This window comes from Scleropages formosus, chromosome 19, assembly GCF_900964775.1.
Source record: "Scleropages formosus chromosome 19, fSclFor1.1, whole genome shotgun sequence".
NCBI classification, from domain to species: domain Eukaryota; kingdom Metazoa; phylum Chordata; class Actinopteri; order Osteoglossiformes; family Osteoglossidae; genus Scleropages; species Scleropages formosus.
In genome coordinates this window covers 8,640,507-8,667,894 of record NC_041824.1, presented here as the reverse complement: position 1 = coordinate 8,667,894, position 27,388 = coordinate 8,640,507, and the positions used below count along the sequence as shown (strand labels likewise).

At 45.0% G+C, this 27,388-nt stretch overlaps 2 protein-coding genes across 3 annotated transcripts in view; both read left to right on the top strand.

The window, feature by feature from the left end:
* The first annotated feature begins 105 nt into the window (after positions 1-105).
* Positions 106-11,209, top strand: mtpap (mitochondrial poly(A) polymerase). The gene is made up of 9 exons (XM_018741337.2): positions 106-339; positions 827-990; positions 1,092-1,325; positions 1,611-1,835; positions 3,129-3,337; positions 5,305-5,531; positions 6,401-6,493; positions 6,588-6,661; positions 7,588-11,209. Exons 1-9 carry the CDS (start codon positions 192-194, stop codon positions 7,939-7,941), a joined length of 1,728 nt encoding a protein of 575 aa, XP_018596853.1. The 5' UTR covers positions 106-191; the 3' UTR covers positions 7,942-11,209.
* Positions 11,210-16,630: 5,421 nt separating this feature from the next.
* LOC108927789 (junctional protein associated with coronary artery disease homolog) overlaps positions 16,631-27,388 on the top strand; it is a 50,530-nt gene continuing 39,772 nt past the window's right edge. Inside the window, exon 1 of one of the 2 annotated variants that reach the window (XM_018741344.2) lies at positions 16,631-17,083. The gene's annotated coding sequence lies outside the window, so the exon portion shown is untranslated. The remainder of the gene's footprint in view (positions 17,084-27,388) is intronic. The other variant, XM_018741343.2, reaches the window with a different exon arrangement.

Here is a 27,388-nt window from a genome sequence, read left to right as displayed (position 1 = left end):
ATATCGCCACTATTGTTTGTTTTCCTCCTGACATTAAGTGCATTTTAAAGTGAAATGGCTACCGAAGGCTTTAAATTCCATTGCGAAAACCATTTGGGACTCGTTTAATTTGACCCTCCTCACTTCCCTTAGGTCAAGGAACCTGCGCATGTGCATTGCGGTGATTAGTACCGCCTTCCTCTCACGTCATTATGGCGGCTTCCGTGCAAAATTTCAGTGTGCTGAGAGGACCGGCTGTTTTTAAGCGATTATACAGACTGCATTATTGTTCTTCGAGAAGAGCTAGCGCGAAAAATGTTGTTGTTGAAGCAGAAACATCCGTCAAGAAAGACCATTGTGGTAGGTTGTGCCAAAACTGAAGGAATGTTGCTTCATGTGGTGACCCCGCGAATGAACATGAACATGATCATCATCATCAACATGATCATCATCATCAACATGATCATCTCACAATATACACAGTCTGAGTCTTCTGTAAGTCTTTTGAAGTAGAAAAATAGTAATAATAAACATTAATCTAGTTTGTCTTTGACGTGCGTTTGATATAATTAGCTTTGTGCGTGATTGAGTATCCACATCCACATCCATACACATACACATGATAAAAAAAAAGCTCTAAAAATTATATTTTTCATACATGTTTCAATCCTAACATTGTGTGATCATCCAACAATTTCATGCTTTTGACAGAGCTATTATGCCTGTTTTGCTCTCTATAGGATACTAGTGAATGTTTTCCCTGAAGCTTCAGCTTCAATGGATTAAATTGCAGAGGCTGTGACCTCATGTTTGTTTTTGTTTTTTCACAACTTTGTTTTACTTCTAGAAACAGGAGGAAAGAAATCTTTTTATGACCTATTGGAGGAAAGGGGGGAGCAGGCAGCGCGATCCCTTTTAATAAGCTGCCCCTCAAATACATGTGAGAAAAAATTCTTGAAACATATGTCCACACATGGTGACATAAACAAGTACTTCTTCTATGAAAGTTTTGTAAGTATCCACATAATCGTGTAATGGTAACAAATGTGATTTCTGTTGAAATTGTTCTGGGTTTCGGCAACTATGCGCTCTTCATTTTTTTTTCTGGACAGGGCACGTATGCAGTGGTGGAATTTGCCAAAAAGGAGGGCGTCTTTTCAGTCTTGGAAAGGGCCAGTTTACCACACTTGCAGCACGAAGCCGCTGTTCCTTTCAAGTCCAGGCTCCTATCTTTAAAAACAGACAAGTTGGGTGATGTGCCCAACTCTCAGAAATCTATTAAATTCTTAAATCAGACATCAATGCCTGTGAACGATCTCATCAAGAAGCTATCTAAAGAAGATAGTGTAAGTGAGAAAGGACCATGTTTCGCTCTCCTTGAAGCACCAAGTTTTCACTTCTGATGACACTCTTTCTGAGGCAATTAAGACATCAAAACCATCTCAAGAAATCAGTAGAATCAAGTTATTTTCAGAAACGTTAAGGCAGTGGTACGATAAAATGTGTCACTCACCATGGCTGATCCTGGATTCCTTGAGTTTAGTCCACTAAATTCAGATGTATTGCTTTAAGTAGAGCTCTTGAAATATCAGAGATGGTCAGTTTTTTTTGTTCTGTCTTTTTGATCTCAGATAGACCAACAACTATACTCCCTCACAGAAGCCTACCAGTTGACGGAAGAAAACATTCGACTGCGCTTCCTTGTCTGTTCCCTGCTGAAAGACATTGCTGCCTCTTACTTCCCAGAATGCAGCATAAAGCCCTTTGGTTCTTCTGTAAACGGTTTTGGGAAGCTCGGCTGTGACCTGGATATGTTTTTGGACCTAGATGGCATCAGTGAAGCTGCTCCAAAGCAGGTAAATATCAGTGAGCATAAGGTTTTGATCAGGAAAGAACAACAACACAAAAGACAGAATAACAGTAACATCAATGATGGGGGGGGGGATAAAGAACCACGTGAATGTACTGTACAAAAGTGATTTTGAGCATGTGGGACTTAAGTCTGGATTTAAAGGTGTTCAAAGTGGTTTTCACATGCTGGGCATGGTTTTACATATTTTCTACATGTTTAAAAGATCAGGCAGGAATTTTGCATGTCTGATGGAAAAATAGGGAACCTTTGGTGGCTCTGGAATATGTAATCTATTCAACAAAATGTTCCTGAAGACACACTTTTAAAGCTACTTAGAACATGACAGTTCAAGTTCCAGTACTTAGCTATGAAACAGTGTTTCTATACAAATGCCAATTATTGCTCAGCCATTTGACTGGCATGTGTTGCAGCGGGTATCATAGGTTCTTCATAATTTCTGGTGTTCAGGATAGGCTCAGTCTCTGCAGAATTTGCATGTTCTCATATTTGGACAGGTTTGTTTCAGGTGCTTTGGTTTTCTTACCATAGTCAAAAGAAGTGGTTCAAGTGAAATCCCACAAATCTTTTCTTTTTAGTAGTAGTGGGCAAATAACATAAACATCAGTGTCAAGTTTGAAGTGCAGTTTGCAAACTGGACTGTCTCTTTTTAAATGCCAGTCTTTCGTTTGAGATCAAATGGGTTCAGGTGGTGCGGAAGAGGGATGAGTTCAGCTGTGCCTGGAAGTGCAAACTTCTCCCTGTCGGTTACTTCTGCCTATTCTGAAACACATACTGCCTTTGAATCCGAAGGTCACAGGTTCGATCCCCACCTCCGGCTGTAGTACCCTTGAGCAAGGTACTTGCCCTAAATTGCTCTAGTAAAATGACCTAGCTGTATGATTGGATAAGTAATTGTGAGTTTGTAATAATTCTAACCTTAACATTGTAAGTTTTTTGGAGAAAAATGTTAGCTAAATGAATAAATGTAATTACAATATTGTCCTTTTATAAATGTTGGAAATAGATCTTCCTGTGTAATATGTCACTTGATGCTTTATAAAGTTGTATGCCTCTAAAGCCAAGTTATTATTAATTCTTTTGTAATTGTTTTCAATTATTTAGTTGCTAACAGATTGGATCCTTGAACTTTTAGCTGACACTTTTCAGCAAAGGAGCTTACACTGTTAATCTATTTCCAATTATTTACCCATTTATAAAGCTGGGGAATTTTTACTGAATTCCTGAATAATTTTTACTTATTAGTTTAAGTCCTTGTATGGTGTGTCTTCCACTGCAGGTAAGGGCCTACTCCCTGGAATACCAGCTGAAGAGAACATCCACAGAGAGGGCCGCCACCCAGAGCATTCTGTCTGTGATCGGGGAGTGTGTGGACCAGTTTGGGCCTGGCTGTGTGGGCATGCAGAAGATCCTGAACGCACGTTGCCCTCTGGTGCGCTTCTCCCACCAGCCCTCAGGCTTCCAGTGTGACCTCACGGCCAACAACAGGTACCCTGCCTCTTCACACCCTAGGGGCCAAAACAAAAGTGCTGGAACACAGCCATCTTCTCAATGATTAGAATTCACATCGCAATGCCACCGTGTTTCTTTGTTCATGCAGCTCAGCTACCAGGCAGAATTATCGGACCACAACCAACAGGATGTGAAACCACACTTTTAAATAACTGCAGTGCATCTGTTTGGTCCAATCCCTGAAACTGCTCATGAATAAAGAAGCAAAAATAAATGAATAAATGTAAAATACATAAGTAAGATGTGTTATAAAAAATGATAGTGCCACTTTTGCAAACTGAACTTTTCAGAGAAAACCTTGTGTAGTATGAGGGTGGGAGTGAGAAAAGTGTAGCTCTTTGCTGCCCTAGAATGTGTGTTTGTATGAAGAAAATACATGTTTGCTGCTAAAATAGTGGTGATTGTGGTGAGCTTGTAAAATTTACAGCCAAAGGTCACAGGGCTAGCTGACAGTCTTGGCTCCCTTATTACCCTATTATTACAGACCTCACTTGACTTTTGCACCATTTCCCCAAAATAATTGCCCCACCCATGAGGGAGAGAATGCAGAGGCCAAGATTGTTTCACTTCTGCTCTCGATCACCCAGATGTACGTTGCAGCCGATAAAAATAGTCTGTCGTCGTCACGGGAAGAGCTGCGTAGTGTTGAGAAACATCCTTAGCAGTTCTAAGGAAGCATGGTGGGGCTCACATATATCATTGCATCAGCAGGGGAATCTCAGACATGGCAGGTGCCCTTTCAGCATGCTGCCCCTTGAGGTTTCCAAACCAACACTTTCATCAAGAGAAACCTGCCAAAGGAAATTCCACGTCATATTCATACCCTTTGAAAACTAAGAGCCGCTGTAGCCGTACACTGCCTAAACACTGCCCCCTTGTGACTCACCCTCGGGTAGAATTCACCTTATTTTTTTTTGTCACAGAGGACTTTTGCCAGGAGCCTTTTGTTACAGTTGTGTGGTGAAACTGTTTTCGGGTAACTTTCTTTTGAACCAGTGTACCTTCCCTGAGCTCTTCGTGAGCTTGGGAAGCCTGCAGGAACTGGGCTCTCTAGTATCAAAGGCAAGTATTCTGCCCTGAAGTACATATCTGTATAGGTTGGATTTTACCCAGGGTACCTCTACATAGTCATGGGTTCCGTGTACAGTCATCCCTAAAATACGACCAATTGAATTGCAAGAATTGGACTTTACAAGGAGTTTCGTTTAATGCCCCTACTTCATAAGTCCCAGCAACTGAGCGACACAACGTTTGTACATGTTGATACATTTAGCAGACACTTCTCCAAAATGGCTTAAAATGATCAACTAGTACTTTGTTGACATGCTTATCCAAGGTAACTCATAGTGTCAAATACACTACGGTAAACTAGTCAATCATACATCTATACAGGAGAACAATGCGAAACACACCGACTCTGCTTGTTCGGTGAGTGCGAATTCATTTGCGATGTTATCTTTCATTTCTTTTGTCTTTGTGGTTCTGTTTTGGTTTTTGCATTAAAACTTGAATTAACTACATAAGCATTGAGTGTCATGTTACCATTTTCTGTTTATTGTTTATTAAGTGTAATGGCAATGAAAGAACTAAACAAGCTCAAGTAGACAGCCATGCAGTATTACAGAGTAGTTACAGCAAACTGCCTTGTTAAGTTTTGAGAACTAATGTTAACTATTGTCAATTTTTGGGGATCGGGAACAATTAAAAATGTTTATGGTAATGATGATTGTCTTTACATTATGACAATTCTCCTTACAAAGGGTTCTTCAGGAGCACATTACCTTCCTAAGCCGAGTGAAGACTGCGGCCTGATCCTCTTTTCAGTTCATACACTAGACTCCTGTAGGAAAACCAGTGCCTTGTACAGTATGAAACCATGCATGAATCACTTCTTTCACTTTGGCGCACTCTATTCAGACACGTCTTCCTCCTGGTACCCGCAGGGTGGCAATGAAGAGCTCGGAGCTGCTCTACTTGTACGGACAGCTGGATGAGCGCGTGCGTGCCCTTGTGTTCAGTGTGCGCTGCTGGGCACGGGTGCAGGGCATCACCAGCAACATACCAGGGGCCTGGCTCACCAACTTCACCATCACTGTGATGGTGATCTTCTTCCTTCAGAAGAGGAGCCCACCAATGATCCCCATCCTGGATCACCTCCAGAAGCTTGCAGGTGCAAACAAGACTTATAACTGCCCTCCCCAGTTGTTGTGGCCTGGTCCAGTTTTGGTTGGGTGCAGTTCTCCTTGTAACAAAACAGAATATTATAAGTATATTAATCTTAGAGGCGTATTGCAACGAACTTTGAGCTAGATGTTACACGTTGTGGTGAAGGGGTAAGCGATTGGATAGGAGGTTCAGATCCTACCTTTGATTTGTACTTTTCTTTCCTTGAGTATGGTTTGATATTTTACATTCAAAAATAGAAATGGCTATAAATAGATAAGGGTAATGTATGAAATAAGTCTTGTCAGATGAGGTCATTTGCTGGTGAATGAATGAGTCCTTCTTTCACAGCAACAGACAGCTTCTGTCCTGTATCCAGCTTGTGGCTGTTTCCAGTTTGGTCACCTAAACTGCATGTATTTTTGAGGTTTTGCATTGGAAAGACTGATTTCAGCATTAGCAATCTAGTAGCAGGGCTGAAAGTGTATTAATTCATCCTCAGTCTGAAAGCTTTAAGTTAAAGAATTCAGAGAACAAGTTAAGCAACTGGTAGGGCAGTGGTTAAAAAGTTCCACTCCCTTCTGTAGTGCCCTTGTTCAAGGTGCTTACCCCCAAATAGTTCCAGGAAGAGTCCCCCAGCTGTGTAAGTGCGTAAATAAGTGGTAGTAGCTTAACATTGTAAGTCTCTTTGGAGGAAAATGTCAGCTAAATGCAAAAAAGTGACCGTAAGTAAACAAGATTTTTCGCAGTTCTTTAGAGTACCTCATCATCGTTCTGCTTGTTGATTCTCTCAGACCTGCTGGCTGCAGTTTTTTTTTTTTTTTTTGCTCTGTGGTTCCAGTGCAGTAAAACTGTAATTTTTTTCTTCTCCACCAGGACCCATGGATAAAAGCACGATAGATGGAAATGACTGTACCTTTGTTAGTGACTTAACAAAGGTCAAAGTACAGAACAACACAGAAACATTAGGTGGGTGAAAGTCAGTTTGCTTTATGTCTGGTTTGCTTTAACATGGTTTGGTGTGTAAATATCCACTTTTATGTTTTTTTCTGAAATTGTACAGAACATTTGCTGCCGGAATTCTTTGAATTTTATGGCAACTTTGACTTCAACAAGCTTTCCATCAACATCAGAAAGGTAAGACTTATATGGCCAGTGGGATGGAAGTGGTTTTCACAAAGTTCTTGTCTTTTCAGAATGCTGTTTTACTCCTTTTAAGACCAAAATAGTTTGTTTTCGAGAATGTTGATGTTAAGGATGGGACTAAAAAAAAGAAAGAGCACACACAAGCTTCCCGAAATAGTTACATTTTTCATAACGGTGCAGATGAGTTTTGGTGGGATGCTTTGCAGTATCTGGTAACCAGCAATCAGTCCCAAAACTGGCTGCTGCTTTACATTCCATTTACCCATTACGTATCACCAGTTTCAAAAAGTTTGTATAACCTCTTCTTGATGTCACCTTGAGGTTAGGGAGCGTAGATTTTATTGTGCAGCTAATCTCTGCATTTGTGCTTTGATTAAAAGGTGAGTCTGGCAAGTTTCTCCCAGTCCAGTTTTCAGTCAGTATAAGTATTTCTCTCGCCAGTTTGATTGGTTTGAACTTCTGTTTTTTTTTTTTTTGTGCCGAAAGGGAAATTTGCAGCACGCAAACGGGGGTTTGCACTGGCAATCACTGTTTAGAAGGCAGTAAAACACAGCTGTGCCAATTCAAACAGCCCTTTAACCTGGTGAATTCGGAGAGAAGGGGTCAGTGCCAGAACGCTGTGGGTGTGAGCTCTGATTTACAGGGGTGTACTAATTGTGCATGTTCCCTGCTAGTGCATGTCAGAAGCTCGTGTGGACTTCAGTTAACTCTCCCTTAGGGAAGGTGAGGCCTCTGTGCCCTAAATCCAGGGAGTAGTCAGTACATAGGTCAGGTGGGGAGTGGACTGAGGCATAGCGACGTCAAGTCCATGTCACTCAGAGTGTGCTAGGAGTGTACATATCAAGTGGGTTTGGCATCACAGTGGGGGAGGTTGTGTGTTTCAGCAGAACAAAGCACAGGCATCACTGTATACGCAGGGCAAGGAGCAGACCAAGACGGAGGCCTCACCACTGCACATCCAGAACCCCTTCGAGCAGTCACTCAACGTCAGCAGAAACGTCAACGCCACGCAGCTGCAGCGCTTTGTTTTGCTGTGCCAGGAAAGCGCCTGGCTAGTGCAGCAGAACGAGGTGGCACGGCGCAGTAGTGCCACGGGGAACACACCCTGGGGCCTGGCTGCCCTGTTGGTGCCTCTGGCTGCTGCCACCAAGGGCAAGAAGAGGGGGACACAAACACCTGCCTCCAGAATCAAGGGCCTTCTGGAATCCCTGAAGAGCAGCAAGTCACAGGCCAGCAACAACGGGATAAAAGCTTCCCTTAAGCGCCGTTAGGCGGTGCTGTGCGATGGCTGTAATATTCACCAGGTAGCCTAGGGGGCGCTGCCTCTTCCGCAGGACACAGCACCACAAGCTGAGCAGACTGTCCCGTTCTCCGACACCTCGCCACTTTTAGGGATGTACACAGAGAACTAAATTACACCGGAGAACACTGACTCGCGTGTTTCCTTTTTTGCATTTATTTGTAAAGCACATCTTTGGACATTGATTAAATATTTTTAAAAAATGTTCTTCTCATAAGTTTTAGTATCGGTTACTAAGTTGTGTACTTATTTTTTTAAATTGTGCATAACATATAACAAATTATAATTCAATGAGCGCTGTAATAAGATGAGCATTGAGGCATTTATTTCCATCAGTCTTTTCCACCCAGGTGCAGTATCTCACCTTCCTTCAAGCCAGCCTAAATGGTAGGTTGGTATTCCAAGGTACAAGAAGCAATATCAGGCGAAGTACTTTAAGGGTACAGTAGCAAGGATGCTTCTAGGCTCAATATATAAAGGACTGTGCTTGAGCGCTGTGCAAGCAGCTGCTCTGTGTGAAGGAGTGGTTTCCAGTCTGACAGGGTTGATTGGTCCCTAATGACTTTCTTTGGGAGTTAAGAAGTGTGCAGTGGAAACATGTCGTTCCGTTTAGTGGGGTCATGGTGTCATGGGGCCGAAGGCCTACAGCTTTACTGGGACAGCACCTGGAAAAAGGCAGTCAGTTACTGCCGGTTCCATTTTCCTAGGAACATTCTGCTTCAGTTTCTCGTTGTGATAAGTGCATTTGTAGGTTTGTTGTTTCGCTGCAGGTGAGCAAGGGGTGGGCAAGTTAAATCTGTGGCCTTCAAACCCTTTTTTCCAGAGGCTCTGTGCAGAATACTGGATGGAGATCAGTTATGTTTCATACACGCGCTTGGCCTGTTTTCTCCTGCTTGTGCCTGTGTGTAGCACACGTTCTGGATGCCCCTTGCGTACGTGAGAATATGCCAGCTTGGACCACTTGGCATGACTTATTCCTCTCCTCACTGTCAACTAGCTGATGTGCCAGACAGGAGAGATACTCATTTCCTTCCTCCCGTGGGGGTGTGGGCAGAGGGGTCTTTTTTTTTTTCTTTGTTTGCCAGTGATTTAAGATGAACTGAAATTCTGGGTGTTTGTGACACAAGGCCCACAGGCAGGAGTTCACGTTCCAAACTTTGTTTTGGCTGGGATACCCTCCCCTGAGTTGAACAATCTTAAAAGTGGCTGGACCTCTGAAAATGCAGCGGAGGAGTGTTTAAAAATGAATAAAAGCTCTCTGAGCAATTTTATGTTGGAGTTGGACTGGATTTATTTTTTTTATTAATATTATTGGGGTATTTACTTTTGCGTTTTGTCTTTTAGATAGAAATACAGTTAAGATGAAACAGCATACATAGAGAATAGGGTCTGTGTTTTTCTTTTATTTTTTTATTTTTTTAATTTCCCTCTACTTTGATGTGTTCTTTATTAAACAATGGGGCCATGTTCCAGGCTGACTCGTCTGTACAGCATAGTTTACAAACAAAAAGCTGAGCATTCTGGGAGGCGATCCCCATTCACTTCCTCTTTTCAGTTCCACATATTGTCTCTGTGGCTTTGTGCAGATCCATTACTTCAGCTTCCGCTGTCGGCACAGACAGAGCCGCGTACTTTCCAAGTCACTTTTGTCCCACCCGCACTTTAACGGATACGTGTCCACAAGGCTCCAACTTTGAAGACCAGGGTGAAGGACAGATCAACTTGTACGAACTGACAACGTGCCAGCCTGCATGGAAAGACTTCACCCCAAATACCTTTTCGGTTCTGGTTCTCGGGTTGCGTTTTTGCTCTTTAACCTGGAGATCCATGGAGCACAGTACCAGTCAAAAGTATGAGTACGCCTGGGAAACCGAGGCGATACTTATATAAGACGAACTGGATAGAGGCAAAGCAGAGTCAAAACGTCCAACAAGTGCCCTACATTGTGGAAGTCGCTGCCAAAGCACCTTGGAAAGAAATTAAAGCATTTCCTGCTAATCCTTATTAACTGAAAGCCTAGAAACAAACTGGAAAAGTGTATTTGAAGTTTTGACTAGTACCATAAGTGCATGTTTCATTCCATCGGCGTACTTGACAAAGTGAAGTAGTTCAATCAGGGAAATGCAAGCTATTCATAAATGACACTAACCCCACTGTGTGTGTTGGAGTGCCATTGTTTCTTTTGCTCGACTTCATTACGTAACCGATGACCAGGGTGGCCGCGGATGGTTGCTCCTGGGGAGCACGTTCCCTCTTAATGTGACACACATAGCAGGCTCCTTTCAGTGACCTCATCCACCATGGCCCTGAATCCTGTCTGCATGCACTGCCTCTATTCAGGTCGTTGATGATGGATGGGAGGCGCCGTGGGGCCTTTTCATTCACGTCACCTTTGCTCCGGACTTCCAAAGTGGGGTAACGGTGTAAATATGCGCCGCGGTGCTCTACGAGTATAGCTTAGTGCCAACAGTGCTGCCCTACTTGTAAACAGATAAGTAGAGAATGTGATGTAAATGTTCTCTAAAACTGTAGCTCTAGAATCAGTGTTTTGCATTCAGAATATGTTAAAATATATATAGTCCACACACACATTCCCTGTTCTTCAGTCTCCCAATATCCAGTTTTCCTCATATTTATTCCAGGATTAATAACACCTCTTATCATGAGTCAATCTAGATTTTTGTTTTTCTGGTCTGCGACATCCAGTCCCGGCCCGTGAAATTCAGTATTGTCCTGTAACCTGAATTTGCATTTTAAAGTTGCGCTAAGTAGCAGTGTGAGAGACTGAGATGCAGTGCATTATGGGAACAGTGTACCCACACACTCAGGTGCCATGTGGCATGTAAATGTTGTGTTTTCATACCCATGCGTTTGTTTGCATTTTTTGTTGCGTTATTGTGCTTTTCATTTATTCAGCTATTAATTTATTTAAATGCCTTTCCTCAAGCTGGTTCTCCAAGTTTTTTTCTGTTTTGTATTTAAGTCTTATTGATCCTATTTCAATGTGTTGCACAACTCTTTTCCGATATTAGGCATCATTTAGGGTAATTTTCAGGTGAACTTTGAGTGGACGGGGAATGAACTGGAATTTTCCTAAAAATAACGGGATAAGTCATTTAATTTTGTTTTTTTGGTATTTGATCTGTTTTCAGGAACAAATTTAGAACTCTCATATCATTAAGTAAATATATACACACACTTTTCAATTTATGTTAAAACTTAAAATTGAAATCTCAAAGCAGCAGGTTTTTTTTTTTTTAAACATTACCATTGTTATATGATCTAGTGAGGATATAAATGTTTTTAAACTTTTCTGTTATAAGGATCTTTTCCCTATTATATGTGGCATGTAATACGTTCATCTGTCTTTATAGTACAATGTTGTGCCCAGAAATGCTTAAAGTAAAGTCTGTGGAAAAGAGTTAAAATTTAAAAGATATTTCAAGGTCAGCAAACTTGTTAAGTTAAAGCCTTATGAGTTGTGTGTAATTTCACATCACAAGCTCGCTATTTACTTCAACTGCAAAATTTTGGTTTCCTTATCTTTTTAGGGCATCTGATCTTTCTGAACTGAATGCAAGTCACCAGGAGTGTAAATGCCTGGTGCTGTGTCTCCTGGTGAACGGTTGTGGTCTGCTCACCATCCAGTTTGTCCCGTTCGATCTTTTCCCATATCTGGGCCCAAATTTTGTACGTATCCCAGGATGCGGCTTTGTCGTGCGGGTGTCTCGTGGTCTCGGCGGATGGCAGTCCAGTTCAGCAGGGCCACAGGGCCTCCATTATGTTGCAGACAAGTCCGACTGTGGAACAGAGTTGGCCGCAGGCCAGCGGGACAGTCGGTCCCATCACCGTCCTCCTCGATCCCCTGAGACCCGAGCGCGCTACAGTGACGGTTCAACCTGACAGTCTGTTGCAGGTCCCGATGGCAGCGAGGGCCAGTGTGGTGTTGCAGGCCTGTATCGTCTCTGTGCCGCAGCATCACCCTGGTATCCCTGTTATGGACCCCACCAGAGTTTTGTCTGCTGAAACCCCGCACATATCAACATGCGAATGAGCACCAAATCCCTCGTGTCCATCGGCACAACAACAAAGATGCCACGGTTCCTCTCCACCTGACAGATTCCTACGCTTTATATAATAATTAAGAAGGAAAATTTGGAGCAGATCTACTCACACTTATTTACTGGTACTGAATATGTTTGTACTCGACCAAGTGAATTAGTTCATCAGAAATATAGTAAGCCATTCATAAATTCTACGAACAGCGCCGTGTGTGTTTGAGTGCCACTGTGTTCTTTTAATGTTGCAGCATATTTAATGTGGTGGTGTATTTAATTTCTTCTGCTCCCATGTGTTTGATTGCTAAACTACTGTCACATGCAAATGATCCCATATTACACATCACATTTCAATCCCCTCGAACACAATTTTCTGTTTTGTGTGTAGCAGTGGAGCTTCTATAATAAGTCATTCATGTCTTACTGAACGAATGCATTTGAATAATCAGATATAAATAGTTGGCCAAATTAAGGTTAAGCAAAGAAAGTGCAAAATTAAATCGGAGGGGCTAAAATTACAGCTGTAAGGGAATTAAATGGTGCCGTGGAGTTTAGCCCTGTTGCAACTCGACCTGATGACTGGGGCAGAAGGAGCATGTGCCTCCTCCTATAATTGAGCTGATGTGTAGAAAGAAATGAGATTAAACTGACTGAATGGCTGGGTTTCCATCATCTGGCGTGCAGCGTGACGCGATGCAACGTCGTTAGCAAAAGGTTTCCATGGTTCTGGACTTGCTCCATTAACAGGAAATCCTGTCTGCCATAGCTAGATTTGTAAAACGCGGTACAGCGCCCTGTTTTCTGTGGTCCAAGCCATACCACTGCACGGTGAACTCCTTCGGGGTGTCTGGTTCAATGCGTTGTAGTCCCTCAAATTGCCTCCCCATGTGATGTAAGGACCTGTTGGAAGTACCATTACAGTTCCCACTTGCCAGTGTCTTCCTTTAAGTTGCTGTCATACCAATTAGTACATATATTTACATTTATTAATTTAGCGGATGCTTTTCTCCAGAGCAACTCAGAGTTCTAAGCTGCTTAGTTATTTACCCGTTTATACAACTGGGTCACTTTTCTGGTGCAATTTTACGCTAAGTATCTTAGTCAGTGGGTGCGATTCAGAGGTTCGGAGCCTGTGACTCTTAACTGCTGCTCTACCTGCTGCCTGGGTGGAATCGGCTGCACAATCAGTACAGTAAAATTTGTCCTGGATTTAATTTATAGTAATAGACATTTATTCGTTTAGCTGATACTTCTCCAAAGCAACTTAGTGTTAAGATTAAAATTGTTGCAGTTACAAGCGTACAATTATTTACCCATTTTTACAGCTGGGTAATTTTGCTGGAGCAATTTAGGATAAGTACCTTGCTCAAGGGTACTACAGCCAACCTATGGATCCAAAGGCTGCAGCTCTAACCACTATGCTACCATCTGCCCCCTGCATAGACCCTACGCAGAGTTGGTTTTTAACGCTCAAAAAGTCTACCATGTCCCAGATCATGAAAACTGACTGTTTTTCCTGAGCGAGCGAGCGAGTCTGTTATGGGTGCGGGAGGAGATTGAAGAGCCCAGCTGGAAGAGTCTGATTTGGACCAGGGGCCAGATTTTAAGCCAGGACCCCCCACGGTGGTTCCAGAACTCAAGCACTAACCACAGTGGCGCCCACACATGGCATGTTTTTCAGCACTACTCCCATTTGAGGCAGAAAGACAGAAAAGCTGAGGATTTATACCACCCACTCTCACCGGTTGAGCACAATGAAATCTTTCTCAGTCAAAGAGGTGATAAACTTCCTTCAAGTTACTCCTCAGTTCGCTGAGCATCTGGTGCTGTTTTCCTCGACTTAGGGGGTCAAACAGAGTTTCTCTAATCCAATGGAATGTCTTACTTAAAGGGGTGAAGGGGTGTCGTCTGGACCATCCGGTACATTACGGGGGCAGGTAGCCACGTGCATGGCTCTCGTGACCTTCGGCTCAAGGGGTTTTGACCCAGATGGCGCTTGATCTCCGATGAGCCGCGTTCCGTTGCGTCGGCTGCCCGTTGAACTCGTAAAGCGTTACTAGCCTTGGATAGACGTTCTCCTTAGCCAAAGAGGTCGTCTCTCGTTTGTTTCCATGAGCTTTTTTTGTGTTGAGAGTAGCTGACGTGACTTTGTAAAGGGGTTGGAGGTCACTCGAAGCACTCGCAGAGTTGGTCCGAAAGGTCGCCTCGTGCTCGTTGCACTGGTTTCCCAATGCGTGTCCTTCTCCAGGATCCGGAGTGGGGGCGGAGCGTTTACATTTTCCGCCATGAATGGAGCTGATTATCCTCACTAATCTTTATCATACAAGGCATTTCTCTGCAGACGCTGCCGGGGTTTAGCGGAGCCGAAACGGCCATCCTTCGAAGAGGACTTGTTGCAGAGGAAATGTCTGCTGGTCAGGGTGCGACGCTTTCCTGCTTTTCCCCCTCGGATGGTTTCAGCCCCCCGTCTTGCTCTCTTGTCATTGCTGAGTTCTGGGGCAAACTGCGGCAAAAAAGCACTGCTGTCGTTTATGTGATGCTTCTCTCCAGTGCAACTTGGCGTTCTTCCACTTAGGTTTTTTTTTTTTTTTTTAAAAAACAAAAAATCAATTCAAAGTACCTTGCTGAAGGAGACTACAGCAGGAGCTGGGATTCAAACCTGCAACCTCCAAGTGCAAAGGTGGCAACTCTAACCACTACGCCCCCTGCTGCCCTTTGGTTTCCCTCTTCATTTCCATGTGGATCCTGTTAATCCTGATTCTCTGACCAAGAACCGAGACTCCAGTTATGGCCCCTTAGACTTGGGAGCACCAACATGGGGGGCAAACTTGCGGTAACATTTCTTCCTTTAGCCGACACTTCTCCAAAGCGATTTGCAGTGTTAAGATTAAAATTGTTGCAGTTACAAGCTTACAATTACTTACCCATTTATACAACTGGGTAATTTTTTTTACTGGAGCAATTTAGGGTAAGTACCTTGCTCAAGGGTACTACAGCTGGAGGTGGGATTTGAACCTGCAACCTTTCTGTGCCACCAGCTATGCCCCTGCAAACATCTCCAGATCAAAGTAAACTTCAGGGAAATCTCAGATACTGGCGTCAACACCAAGATATATTCGATATGTTTTAAACCTGTGTCCTTTGTGCTGAAATCAAAGGAGAAAAGATGCAGATAAATGACATAAAGCTGTAATGACCCTGTGGTTACAGATGCACGCTCATATTTTATGCTGATTCAGTGTTTTCCTCCAGGGAGGTATAATGAGCTGTCTTTATGTGGTGGCTTTTACTGTGACATTAGGGGTTCAGTTTCAGGCAAACCCTGTTAAAGTACATGGTATTCACTGGAGAAATTGTAAAATGTCAAATTAAAAAGCTGTACTGTATTATTTTCTCGTTTATTCTTCTGTGCGGGAGCAACTTATCCTTTTCCAGCACTTTAGTCTCTGTCTACCTGTGCCTATTTAATACACACACACACATTTCCTGAAGCCACTTGTCCTAAGTGGGATCGCAGCGAGCTTGAGCCTAACCCACCAACTCTGGGCACAAGACGGGTATGGGGTTCGAGTCCTGCTTGTGGTGCCTTGCAATGGACTGGCATCCCGTCCTGGGTGTGTCCCGTCCTGGGTGTGTCCCCTCCCCTTCCAGTTTTGCGCCCTGTGTGTGTGTGTGTGTGTGTGTGTGTGTGTGTGTGCGTCCGTGTGTGTGTGCGTCCGTGTGTATAAAGTACAGTTAATTTATGGATACTTTAGGTGATACTACACACCATTCATTAAGGAGTAATGAACACTGATTTTTTTCACTTCCTAGTCACATTTGAGTAAATAGTAACTTGAACGGAATTACAAATGAAAAGATTTGTAAGAAAGACACAATCGCTGCTGGACATCCTAACAATAACAAAAATGGATATTACCGTAGAGCAGATGGAGCAGTTGCTGTTACACATTAAGACCAAATGTCAGGATTCAAAAATAATGTATTGAGGTTAATTGGGCGACCGTAGTAAGTCACGTGCATCCCAAGTTGGGGACCACTTTTGCAGATAAGGTCAAGGGGAGGAGCGAATACCTCATCTGAAAAGCAGATTACATTTCTGCTGTGGCTTCTTCTGCAAGTTTGTTCTAAATGTGTAGTGGAGCAACGGTCCGGTCGCAGGACCGCAAGTTCAGTTTGGGCTCCGTCTCATGTTCAGAGTCAACAAAAAGCCCAGTCTTTTCCCTTCCCGTGTTGACCTCTGGGCATTGGGCCTCATTAGCTTCCGAAGAGGAGGAACCGCTCCACCTGGGCCTGGGGAGAGCCAGCGGACACAGTCCAGGCTCCTCGCCGTTCGGACTCCCGGCAGCCGGTTCCAATTTGGAGGCGATGCATGGGCGGCCCGTCTGATGCCGCGGCCGCTGCCGGAACGCACCGCCATTTGTTTTCCTTTGATTAAATCGGCATTCGGGCCAAGCCCCCTCATGTAACCCCTTTGTGTTATCCGAAGCAGGTTGGTGGCCAGCAGGGAGGAGGAGAATGGAGAGGGAGAGCACACGTGTTCCGCTGTGAGATACGGCGCCGCTGGACTCCCCTTTATCCGCCGTCTGGCACAGAATTCCACACATGCCTTCAATTTGGGGAGGGAGAGCAGGAGTAAAGTTATCTAAGTCTTCTGGAATTTTCCACCCTCACTTCCAATGTCAGCCCCAGATGTAGTTAAGCGGCGGAGGGGAGGGGGGCGCCTGAGACGGTGGAGGGCGAACCGGGCCCAGGAAGACCCCCGCGTTCCGGCACCCGGTCCAGCTTGTGCGTGTTTGAGTGGGACTTTTAATGGGTAAAGAAAGCTGGGGAGACCAGCGGTAGGCGGGGTGCAGATCACGGGTTCGCCTCCCTCCTCTTCGGTTAAGAGAAATAAAACACTTAACAGACTCTGTTGGGAGAACGGGGGTCCGTACTGATGCTGCCCGGGGGGAGATGGAATCGAATTGAGGATGCCCACCAGCTGAGGTTCCCGGGATCCTTTCAGTTGCGTTCCGGCATCTCCAGGAGGACCGAAGCTCCACAGGCTATGAGGTAAGGCTGCTGCGTCCCCCGCTTGCTCCGGATCCCTTTTCCAGAGGGCCTGGGTGGCGCCGCCGTGTCCAGCGAGCCTCTCCGAAAGCTGCTTCAAAGGACATGTGATGCTGCGAGCGAAATCGTTGTGGTGTTTAACGCTGGGAGGGAGGGGCCAGGTTCGGAGGACGGCGGCGTCGGCGAGTGTCTGCTCTCGGCGAAGGGACGCCCCACTTAGCTGTGATGCTGAAGAGCACAACTGAATACACTTTTCATCCCTTGCTGGAAATCAGTCCAGCAGCATGTATTCTATTGTTCATTAAGCCTCAGGTTATTTAGAACATACTCCACACTTCTTATTGCACCCCCTCCACTGGTTCTTTTCAGACCTGCCACCGCTAGTGCTTACCTTGATCCAATAAAAAAGTAGTTGGAAGAACACAGGTGGGCAGCTCCTCTTCCCAAACCGATACTGCACAAAACTTAATGATGTAACTGTGCATTCCCATGTCAGGGGAACTTGTGCCCTTGGGGGGGTGGGGGGTGGTTGGTTATCTGGGTGTGAGGGTACCGGCCCGAGATTGACAGTATTGTGGTGGACCGAAAAATGCCATTACAGTACCTTTAAACGGTATTCACCTCCTTAGACCTTTTCATAATTTGTTGTTTTACAAGATTGAATTGCAACGGATTTATTTAGACTTCTTTGGTACTTATCGGAGGGGCGCGGTGGGTTGGACTGGGTCCTGCTCTCCAGTGGGTCTGGGGTTCGAGTCCCGCTGGGGGTGCCTTGCGATGGACTGGGGTCCCGTCCTGGGTGTGTCCCCTTCGGCCTTACGCCCTGTGTTGCCGGGTAGGCTCCGGTTCCCCACGACCTTGTATGGGACAAGCGGTTCTGAAAGTGCGTGTGTGTGTGTGGTACTTATCAACAGGAAAATCCTGAAGAAATGTAGAGATGTGTTTTCACCTTGGCATTAAAAGGCTTTGATTTTTGTTGATCTGTGTCCAAAAAGCCTCATTGAATCCATTGTGATTCAATGCTGTAAAACAATCAAACTTGGGGAAGTCTGCTGGGCTTGAATACTTATTATATGTACTGTAATTTCCGGTAAGTTTGCATTTTGCAAAATTGCAGAAAAAAGAGGACAGGTGGCACAGCACAGAATGTCCTGCTGATGTCCTGCTGGCTTTTGACAGTCTCGCTGAGCTGCAGTAAAAAGTACAAATTACCCTGCTGTGTAAATGGGTAAATCAGTGTCACTGACTCAACGTTGTAAGTTGCTTTGGAGAAAAGTGTCAGCTAAATGAATAAATGTAAATATAAAGAATAAAAACATTATAAGCAAGTTCTGGGATATACAGTACAGAGCAGAAAGACACCGCCTGTGTCGACCCCACGGGCACCTTCTGTCCTCTCACCCTCATGAGATCTGCTTCCTGGAATGTGGACAAGTGTCCAGTTTACCAAGTTTACCAAACCAGGCATCTGCTACGACCAGGAAACAGGGGTGACTGTGTGAGCAACCCAGCCACACAGATCGTGTCTCCTGTATGTGTGTGTGTGTGTGTGTGTGTGTGTGTGTGTGTGTGCCTTCACGCTTCTCATTAAAATAATATTTTTTTCAATTAATAAATTATTTTGAATTTTGTCACGGTATCAGACTTCCATACAGCCATCCATCCATTTTCCAAATCACATATCCAGCTCCAGAAATCAGTGGAACCTACCTGGTTCAGATTATAAATAAGCTCCATTCTAAAGGATACTGCAGCATCTCGAAGCTGAACTTTCAGTTAGCCCTCACTTTTCTCAAGCATTTATTGTTTGCTGTTACTGTCTTAAACATGGTTTTGATGTTTGCACAATAAAACACTTCACTTTTAATAACGATTTAACCAAGAATTTAGAATGATCTTCTCCCTTCAGACCGACATGTGGCCACACTTGGATCTCAGACCTTGACGGGACCCCTGTGCTGGGCAGAAAAGACAGCAAACTATGTTTCTTGGTTTAGTTGAGCTGAAATATTCAAAAAAGGAAAACTCTGTTTTCAACAGCGGAAGCTGAAGCGTCCAAACTCTAGAACAGTGTTATGTCACAAGGAAGATTTTTAAAGTAATGTAAACGTAAAGATACGTCACATGTTGCCCTCTGCTCAACAACGTGCCTGTAATATGATTCTTTTTTTTCTGAAAACTGTCTACCGTTGGCTATAAAACAAATCAAGAGCTACTGATGTAAACAGCTGAATGAAATGTTGCTATTTATGTCACAATAGCCAACATAAAAATATTTATAGCAGCATTATTCATAATTATTGTTTCTATCACTAGCACAGTGATTAATCAATATTAGAATAACTGTGTATATTAATTGGAAAAAATATACAAAATACAAGCTATATAGGCAAAAAGGAAGAAAAATTTAACGGATGTGGGGCATGGGTGGTATAACCTTGGAAGAGTGAAATTTAACCATGTAAGAAAATTCACCATCTTAGAATTTAAGTTCCTCCAAAGTCATTTTCATCTCCATCTGTTTGGTGTGATGAGCCTGTGATGGACTGGTACCCCATTTGGGGTATACCCTGCCTCACACCCTGTGCCTTCAAGATAGGCTCAGGGCCACAGCAACCCTACAGAAGGTCAAGAGGTTTTCTATAGCGAGTGGATGAGTGAATGAATGAATGGATGAGTGAATGAATTATCAGCTGAAATTTCACTGCTCTATTTCTTTTGTGAGTATGAGATAAATAAGTGACAAAAACAGCATTGAGTCTTGTGTAATTCTAGAAGAATAATGGCTTTTGATTGAAACACATAATGTAATATAAATAAAACAATTACTGAATTTGTGAATGGGTATTGTTCTACATGTTGACCAAAATACATGAGTTATCCATTAGGAAGCTGTGACAGTAGAACATCTGTTGCCAATGGAAAATTCTGGGTTACTCAGATAGGCACAAAATTAATCAATTTCTATGTTGTCCTGCTGGTCAATTGCTCCTCTTTTTTATCACAAATGAACAATAACCATTCCTGTTACCATAAAATGGTAGCTTTGATGAAATCTGTTTTCCTTCTGTAAATATTCAGAAGAAGCTGGACTGCAGGAGTTTCACGTTTGGTTGCCTGGAGATCTAAGATGATGAATTGATAACTTTATGGCCATGGTCTGGTCTCCACACCACTCGATGCTTGAAGTTTGCTCTTTGTTTCAAGTTTAGACTGAACTAAACACAGCGTGTCCTCAGCATATGTGTTCATTTCCATATGGTCAGTATCTCTTTCTTCTTCTACCTCCCATGGAGTGATTACTGACTTTTACCATGGTATATGAAACAAACCTATCCTGTATTCCTTAGGTCTGGTCGGCATATCAGTCAAGGCTTTCGGGATTCACTTGATATATGGAATATTTACGCACTGGGTAAAACAGTCCCATCAAATTAAATGTACATTGTTTTTCTCCGTTGCCTTTGTTACAGTTTACTCTTTTACCTAAATAAAATAATTATATTCAGCAAAGTTCTTCGGTGGGCTCACCACCTGCCGGAGAGACCGTAAGGGCCGGTGCATTGTGATTTGGGCGGTGGTCGGGGCCGAGTGCCCGGCCGACCCAAACCTCGGGCGCCAACTCTGGTTTTTGGGACTTGGAATGTCACCTCACTGGCGGGGAAGGAGCCTGAGCTGGTGCGGAAAGTTGAGAGATACCGTCTAGATATAGTCGGGCTCACTTCCACTCACAGCTTGGGTTCTGGAACCACTCTTCTCGACCAAGGATGGACTCTCCACTATTCTGGCGTTGCCCAGGGTGAGAGGCGGCAGGCGGGTGTGGGCTTATTAATAGCCCCCCAGTTTAGCCGCCATGTGTTGGAGTCTACCCCGGTGAATGAGAGGGTCATCTCCCTGCGCCTTCGGGTCAGGGAACGGTCTCTCACTGCCGTTTGTGCTTATGCGCCTAGTGGCAGTGTAGAGTACCTGGCCTTCTTGGAGTCCCTGGAGGGCGTGCTGGAAAGCGCTCCCACTGGGGACTCTGTTGTTCTACTGGGAGACTTTAACGCCCACGTGGGTAGCGACAGTGACACCTGGAGGGGCGTGATTGGGAGGAACGGCCTCCCTGATCTGAACCCAAGTGGTAAGTTGTTATTGGATTTCTGTGCTAGTCGCGGTTTATCCATAACGAACACCATGTTCATGCATAAGGATGTCCATCAGTGCACTTGGCACCAGGACACCCTAGGTCGGAGGTCGATGATCGACTTTGTAGTCATTTCTTCCGACCTTCGGCCATATGTCTTGGACACTCGGGTGAAGAGAGGGGCTGAGCTGTCAACTGATCACCACCTGGTGGTGAGTTGGATTCGATGGCAGGGGAAAAAGCCGGACAGACCTGTCAGGCCCAAACGCATAGTGAGGGTCTGTTGGGAACGTTTGGCGGAGGCCCCTGTCAGAGAGGTCTTCAACTCCCACCTCCGACAGAGCTTCAACCAGGTCCCAAGGGAGGTGGGGGACATTGAGTCTGAATGGGCTATGTTCCACGCCTCCATTGTCGGGGCGGCGGTTCGGAGCTGCGGCCATAAGGTCTCCGGCGCCTGTCGTGGCAGCAATCCCCAAACACGGTGGTGGACACCGGAGGTAAGGGATGCCGTCAAGCTGAAGAAGGAGTTCTATCGGGCCTGGCTGGCTCATGGGACTCCTGAAGCAGCTGACAGGTACCGACGGGCCAAACGGAGCGCGGCTCTGGCAGTCGCCGCAGCAAAAACTCGGGCTTGGGAGGAGTTCGGTGAGGCCATGGAGGAAGACTTTCGGTCAGCCTCAAAGAGATTCTGACAAACCGTCCTGCGACTCAGAGGGGGGAAGCGGTGTTCCACAAACACTGTTTACAGTGGAAGTGGTGCGCTGCTGACCTCAGCTGAGGATCTCCTCGGGCGGTGGAAGGAGTACTTTGAGGATCTCCTCAATCCCTCCGACACACCTTCCGTAGAGGAAGCTGAGGCTGGGGACTTGGAGGGGGACTCGTCCATTACCCTGGCTGAAGTTGCTGAGGTAGTCAAAAAACTCCTCGGTGGCAAGGCTCCGGGGGTGGATAAGATCCGCCCCGAGTTTCTCAAGTCTCTGGATGTTGTGGGGCTGTCTTGGCTGACACGCCTCTGCAGCATTGCATGGAGTTCGGGAATGGTGCCTCTGGACTGGCAGACCGGGGTGGTGGTCCCTCTTTTTAAGAAGGGGGACCGGAGATTGTGTTCCAACTACACGGGGATCACACTCCTTAGCCTCCCTGGGAAAGTCTATGCCAGGGTACTGGAAAGGAGAATCCAACCGATAGTCGAACCTCGGATTCAGGAGGAGCAATGCGGTTTTCGCCCTGGCCGTGGAACACTGGACCAGCTCTATACCCTCACTAGGGTGCTGGAGGGTTCGTGGGAGTTTGCCCAACCAGTCCATATGTGTTTTGTGGACCTGGAGAAGGCATTCGACCGTGTCTCTCGTGGCATCCTGTGGGAGGTACTTCGGGATTATGGGGTTCGGGGCTCGTTGCTACGGGCTGTTCGTTCCCTGTATGACCGGAGCAGGAGCTTGGTTCGCATTGCCGGCAGTAAGTCAGACCTGTTTCTGGTGCATGTTGGACTCCGCCAGGGCTGCCCTTTGTCACCGATTCTGTTCATTATCTTCATGGACAGAATTTCTAGGCGCAGCCAGGGAACGGAGGGTGTCTGTTTTGGTGGCCGCGAGATCTCGTCTCTTTTTGCGGACGATGTGGTCCTGTTGGCTTCATCGAATCAAGACTTACAGCGTGCACTGGGGAGGTCTGCAGCCGAGTGCAAAGTGGCGGGGATGAGAATCAGCACCTCCAAATCCGAGGCCATGGTTCTGTCGGAAAAAGGTGGACTGCCCCCTCCGGGTTAGGGGGGAGTTGCTCCCTCAAGTGGAGGAGTTTAAGTATCTCGGGGTCTTGTTCACAAGTGAGGGAAAAATGGAGCGGCAGGTTGACGGACGGATCGGTGCGGCATCTGCAATAATGCGGTCATTATAACGGTCTGTTGTGGTGAAGAGGGAGCTGAGTCGTAAGGCGAAGCTCTCAATTTACCGGTCGATCTACGTTCCTACCCTCACCTATGGTCATGAACTCTGGATCATGACCGAAAGAATGAGATCGCGGATACAAGCGGCAGAAATGAGTTTCCTCCGCAGAGTGGCTGGGCGCACCCTTAGGGATAGGGTGAGGAGCTCAGTCACCCGGGAGGAGCTCGGAGTAGAGCCGCTGCTCCTCCGCATCGAGAGGAACCAGTTGAGGTGTTCCGGGCTTGTCCCACTGGGAGGAGGCCTCGGGGCAGACCCAGGACATGTTGGAGAGGCTATGTCTCCCGGCTGGCCTGGGAACGCCTTGGGGTTTCCCCAGAGGAACTGGAGGAGGCGTGCGGGGAGAGGGAAGTCTGGAGGACTCTGCTCGGACTGCTGCCCCCGCGACCCGGCCCTGGATAGCGGAAGAAGATGGATGGATATTCAGCAAAGTAGCTTATAATACAGCACAGCTAAACTGAAATCTTTGCTGATTGCAATGAACATATTGATATCACATTTCAGAACCGCTTGTCCCATACGGGATCACGAGAAACCGGAGCCTACCCGGCAACAAGGGCGTAAGGCCGGAGGGGGAGGGGACACACCCAGGACGGGACGCCAGTCCATCGCAAGGCACCCCAAGCAGGACTTGAACCCCAGACCCACCGGAGAGCAGGACTGCGGTCCAACCCACTGCACCACTGCACCCCCTATATTGATATCAAAGTTGTGTAAAAAAACACTGCAGGCCTAAAAACATTAATGTAATATATTAATCTTAATTTTTAAAAATTTAACCAATACACATAGAGAAAATCATGTTCATTGGCCCACTTCAAAAAAAAAAAGACTACTTTATTGTAGCTAATATTTTTTAAAGGAGTCTTGCTCTGCTTTTGGGAAGCGTTCTCATATAACACGGCAAACATCTGCACATGTTATTAAATACCTTGGTTCCAGTGCATATACAGCTCATGAGACAAATTTTACTGGTTTCACTGGATAAGACAAGTTTCAAGAATCATGCTTTCCCACTGGGGTGTTACAATGGTGCTTGGATCTGCATGGTTGAAAAAAAATCCATATCGGAAAAGTTATAAAACAGTACTGGAGGATTTTGCAGAATAAAAATAATGTTCTGTTTGCTCACCTTCCATCATATAACTGCTCTGGTGGCTTGTTTTTACACAGATTCCGTTTTAGAAGAACAACAAAGCATGTGGACAGTAAGAGAGGAGCGGCCGATTATTTGATCCAGCCAGTGTGTGCGCCTGCGTTTTTGGGGAGCTGCGATGTCTCACCCTTTCACAATCACAGCTGGACAGCAGATTACCACTGTTTACAAAGGCGAAGGGTGGTGGGGCCAGCTTTTGATCAGGGGTTTATTTTGGGTTATGCATTTGCAAGGAGTACATTCCCAAAATGGAGCTCCCCAACCCTGCACTGACCTTCGGTCATTCGCCTGAAAAAAAAAAACTCAAAATTTGATCCAATTCAGTCAACATGGGTTGAAGTGTTGTGCGGGGTTGGTCTAGACTGCACTCCCAGGAGGGCAGTACGACACCAAAGAGATTTCCGTGAATCCAAAACGGAAACCGCATGAGTGATGCTCAAGGCCAGAGCACCTACTGAAGGCTAACTAGAGAGTGACCACCGCTGCATATGACATAGCTTATAAGAACTTACATTTACACAACGCGTTCTTCTGCAGAACAGGGATGTGGCGCAATCTCAGATTTCCTTGCTAGGCACATGTGATTTTGGAAAACGTGTCTTAGTAACATGCTGGAACTGTAGCAATGCTCCTGTCAAGTCCAATCAACGCCAAGCGTCAAAGACCGGGTTTCTTCTGGGTCTTAAACCCACATCCCTCTTCAGCTTCTCCTATTGTTCCTTTAGGCAGTCACAGGAATAAAGTACAGCAAAGCTGCATGCCACAGAGGCCAACCACAAGTTTGGAATGGTACACCAAAATGCATAACAAGGGTTATGTCTTGAAGGGATAGATTCCACTGAAGTCCATAATGTGGAAAACATATCATGCTGATGGGGCCTTCGTTTAATGTTGAATGTACTGTTCCCCCAAGATGAAGACCACACAGACATAATTCTGAAGTATCCACATCATGTAGCGCGCCTATAAAAAGTATTCACCCCTTGGACAACATTGAATCACCACAAATTTAAATCGGCAGACTCATTTTCTACAGATCAAATGAATTAATGACAAATATAAAACACAATAACTGGTTGAATAAGTATTTCCCCCCTTTAAGTCAACATGTAGTACTAACACAATTACGGCCTTTAGTCTGTTTGGATAAATCTCAGCTCTGCACATCCCGACACCGCACTTTTGTTTGCTGCACTTTAGGAAACTGTTCAAGCTCTGTCAAACTGGACTACAATGTTCAGCTCCTGCAACAAATTCGCAGTTGGCTTGAGGTTCCAGTTTTGTCCCAGGGGTGAATACTTTTGGTAGGTGCCGTGTTTTCCAAACGTAGTGCCAACTCTAATAGTAAGAACAGAAGTGTTATTTAGGTTGGTTTTGCTCTCATTGCATTTTGTGTCACAAAATGTTGAAGATGTCTTTTTTTAATGGTGGAAGGACTTTTTCTGATTCCCTTCCGTGTGTTGAAAGAATTTCACTCGGGTGGGGGGAGGTTCCCCTACAGGTGACACACTCTGAGGGGGACTTCACATTAAAACTACCACCTGCATGTTAAATTGCACGCCGTCCCCACAAAGCAAAGTAAATTCAAAGGGCAAAGTGGAGTATCTGGTAGGAGGACACTTCCCATGTGGAGAAACTTTAACAGCCAAGTGTGGGTATTGGAACTACTTTTTAATTAACTCTGTTCTGGTCCTGGACAAACTACACAGAGACGACTTTGAATTTTTGTGAAGCAATTTTGAAAAAAGATATGACTCACTGTCTCAGTTATACCTTGTTTGAGTCCATATTTCAGCATTCATCTCCCACAAGAATTTAACAGATGTTTACATTGGAGAAGATTGCAGTAAGAGCTTTTTATTCCAGTGTTTCAGAGATGTTTTACAGTAAATCATTACCAGAGGCTGCCTATTAGTAGGGACTGATTCAAGAAGGTTATGGTTTACATGTAGGGGTGTTATGGCAGAGGGATCGGAACCTGTTCTGTAGTGAAATCCTGCTCAGAATTCTCATATCCCATCCTGCAGGACATATTCTTTTTTCCAAGAAAGAACTTTGGTGGATTTTCTCTCTTGTACAGTGTGATGTGCTTCTCTCTTCAGTGAAAGCTTTCTCACCATGTCCATCATCTTTCATTCGTTCATTATCAGTATTTGCTCATCCGGTGCTGGGTCGCAGTGGTTCAGAGCTCATCCCAGAATTATAGATCACAAGGTTGGGTACCCCTTGAATGGGACAGCACTCAACTGGAGTGCAATCACACAAAGACACGCTACGGGGAAATCAGAGTGACCAATTCACCCATAACACATATCTGTGGGAGGAAACAGGAACACAGGGCAAACATTCAAACTCCACATGGACTGAGAAGGGATCAAACCTACATTTGATCCAACGTCCAGACACTAGTGCTACCCGCTGTGTCACCTTGCCAGCTTTGGTACTATCTTCCCAGTTGTCTGCATACCAGCTGGCATCTGAAACAGGTTGTTGTTTCTCGTTGCGTAAGTGTCTTTGTTTTTATTCCTTTTCCGGAAAAAACAAGCTCAGACAGCGTCAGTATTAAAGAGTGGCAGCTGTAAACTGATTCCATGCTGTAGTCTATAGTGGAGAGCTGGTTGGATAGTGGTTAGAGCTGCTGCCTTTGACCCCAAAGGTCACAAGTTTGAATCTCACCTCTGGATGTAGTACTCCTAAGCAAGATACTTCCTCTAGTAAAATTACCTTGCTATATAAATGGCTGACTAATTGTGAATATCTTAATGCTGTAAGTAACTCTGAAGAAAACACACACACTGCCTGAAGCCGCTTATCCCGAGAGATGTCGTGGCAAACCGGAGCCTAACCCAGCAACACAGGGTCATTACCAGTCATGTGTGTCTCAAGTGGGCTCCTCCCACAGATGTTCCAAGTTAAAAACCTCAACTCCCCACCAGTCATTTAGAACTGAAGAAGCCACTCGGATGAGTGGTGGAACGTCTTCAAGAAAACTCATGCAAGTCCAGTTGCCTTTGTTTTAGCTTTGTTTTTAGATATACCATGACCTGGATAATTGAGAATCTTCACAGACGTGTGTGTCGTTC

What these genes read in the sequence shown, in the direction of transcription:
- mtpap (XM_018741337.2), top strand. Translation starts at nt 192, where the DNA reads ATGGCGGCTTCCGTGCAAAATTTCAGTGTGCTGAGAGGACCGGCTGTT. An exon ending in CGTCAAGAAAGACCATTGTG is followed by an intron (nt 340 to 826) that starts GTAGGTTGTGCC and finishes TTTTACTTCTAG; the next exon opens with AAACAGGAGGAAAGAAATCT. An exon ending in GAACAACACAGAAACATTAG is followed by an intron (nt 6,494 to 6,587) that starts GTGGGTGAAAGT and finishes GAAATTGTACAG; the next exon opens with AACATTTGCTGCCGGAATTC.